This window comes from Nothoprocta perdicaria, unplaced genomic scaffold (genome assembly GCF_003342845.1).
Source record: "Nothoprocta perdicaria isolate Ctin4 unplaced genomic scaffold, notPer1 scaffold_83, whole genome shotgun sequence".
NCBI classification, from domain to species: domain Eukaryota; kingdom Metazoa; phylum Chordata; class Aves; order Tinamiformes; family Tinamidae; genus Nothoprocta; species Nothoprocta perdicaria.
In genome coordinates this window covers 2,610,615-2,612,348 of record NW_020456121.1, presented here as the reverse complement: position 1 = coordinate 2,612,348, position 1,734 = coordinate 2,610,615, and the positions used below count along the sequence as shown (strand labels likewise).

At 50.4% G+C, this 1,734-nt stretch overlaps 1 protein-coding gene across 1 annotated transcript; it reads left to right on the top strand.

Moving 5' to 3' along the window:
• The first annotated feature begins 231 nt into the window (after nucleotides 1-231).
• Nucleotides 232-1,506, top strand: HOXD9 (homeobox D9). Its single transcript, XM_026052105.1, has 2 exons — nucleotides 232-880; nucleotides 1,265-1,506. The coding sequence occupies exons 1-2, from the start codon at nucleotides 232-234 to the stop codon at nucleotides 1,504-1,506; spliced, it is 891 nt and encodes a 296-aa protein (XP_025907890.1).
• The last annotated feature ends 228 nt before the right edge of the window (nucleotides 1,507-1,734 follow it).

Genomic DNA, 1,734 nt, shown 5'->3' with positions numbered 1-1,734 from the left:
TGCTGCGCGGGCGCTGTTGTTGATGATGATGATTTTTTTTTTTTTTTTTTTAATCACAGCAGCCCCAGTTTAGCGGATTGATTTACTCTCAGTATTGGTAAATATGATCACGTGGGCCCCGCGACCAATGGTTGAGGGTTGCAGTCTGCAAAATACTACGATTGTTCTCAGGGAGGGTATCATATACAGTTAACAGTGTAACCTTTTATATGACTAAGAGGGGAGCCTAAAATGTCGTCTAGTGGCACCATAAGTAACTATTATGTCGATTCTCTCATAGGCCATGAAAGCGAAGAAGTTTACGGGAGTAGATTCGTCCAGGGAGGTCACAGTGCGACCTCCAGGCCATCAGGTGTTGCAGAGAGTTCAGATTTTTCCTCCTGTAGCTTTGCGCCAAAATCCACCGTGTTCTCCACCTCCTGGTCCACGGTTCACCCTCAGCCGTCTGCGGCAATGACCGGGATCTACCACCCCTACATGCACCAGCCCCACTTAGGGGCCGGCGACACCGGCCGCTACGTGCGCTCCTGGATAGAGCCCTTCCCGGGATTCCCGGGCGGCGGCGGCAGCGGCGGCGGCGGAGGCAGCTCCGCGTCCAGCTCCGGCTCCTCCAACGGGCGCCACTACGGGATAAAGCCTGAGACGGGAGCAGCCGCCTCCTCGTCTTCCTCCTCCTCCTCCTCCTCCTCCAAAAGGACTGAGTGCTCCTCGTCCCGGGAATCCCAAGGGATCGCTGTGCCCGAGTACACGTGCAGCTCCTTCCTGCAGGAGCCCCGGGAGAAGGCGGCTGCCGGCAGCTCCAAGGACCCCGCCGCCTGCAGCCACAACCCCAGCCCGAGCAGCGATCTGAAGGAGGAGAAGCAGCAGCAACTTGACCCAAGTAAGTGGGGGGAAAAAAATAGGAGAGGGGCAGAGGGGGGAGAGAGAGACGGAGAGAGAGRGAAAGAAAAGAAAAGAAAGAAAGAAAGAAATTGCCCCTTTGATTTATTGCCGAAACCTGTAAGGCTCGAATGTGCAAAACTGATAGTTTTACTAACCTATAAAAACGTCTAGACGCCTACCCCAGCGCAAGCAGCAACAAGCACCCATAAAAGACTCCACATAACCACCTACCATCAAGACATCATTTGTACAGTAAACAGACTGGGGCATTAAGGCTTTTATGATAATTTCTCCAAAGTTGTGAAAACAGTCCATCCTTCGTTAAATTAATTTAACGACCTTTCTTTCCCCCCCCCTTCCCTATATACTTCCCTTCTTCCAGATAACCCTGCAGCAAACTGGATCCACGCTCGTTCAACGAGGAAAAAGCGTTGCCCCTATACAAAGTATCAAACTCTGGAACTGGAAAAGGAATTCCTCTTTAACATGTACCTCACCCGAGACCGTCGTTACGAAGTAGCTAGGATTTTAAATCTCACAGAGAGACAGGTCAAAATCTGGTTTCAGAACAGAAGAATGAAAATGAAAAAGATGAACAAGGAGAAAGGCAGTAAAGGAGACTAACGCTGGGCTAGAAATGCAGATGGGGGATATTGCTTTGGGTTTTTTTTTTTTTTTTTTGGTTCGGTTTTATTTTCCCTCCGGCCCCCCTTAGACCCGATGCGTTTCTCCTCCTCCTCCTGCGCCCCCCACCCCACCCGAGGAACTTTAAATCAATCTGGTCTTTTTTAGATAGAAGTGAAACGTGGTCTATGTCAGGTATTTGGGGAAATTTTGTCTTGTTCGCCAACG

Bases quoted from the DNA above. Each gene is read 5' to 3' on its own strand.
- HOXD9 (XM_026052105.1), top strand. From the start codon at position 232: ATGTCGTCTAGTGGCACCATAAGTAACTATTATGTCGATTCTCTCATA. The intron at 881-1,264 runs GTAAGTGGGGGG...CCCTTCTTCCAG, and splicing joins GCAGCAGCAACTTGACCCAA to ATAACCCTGCAGCAAACTGG.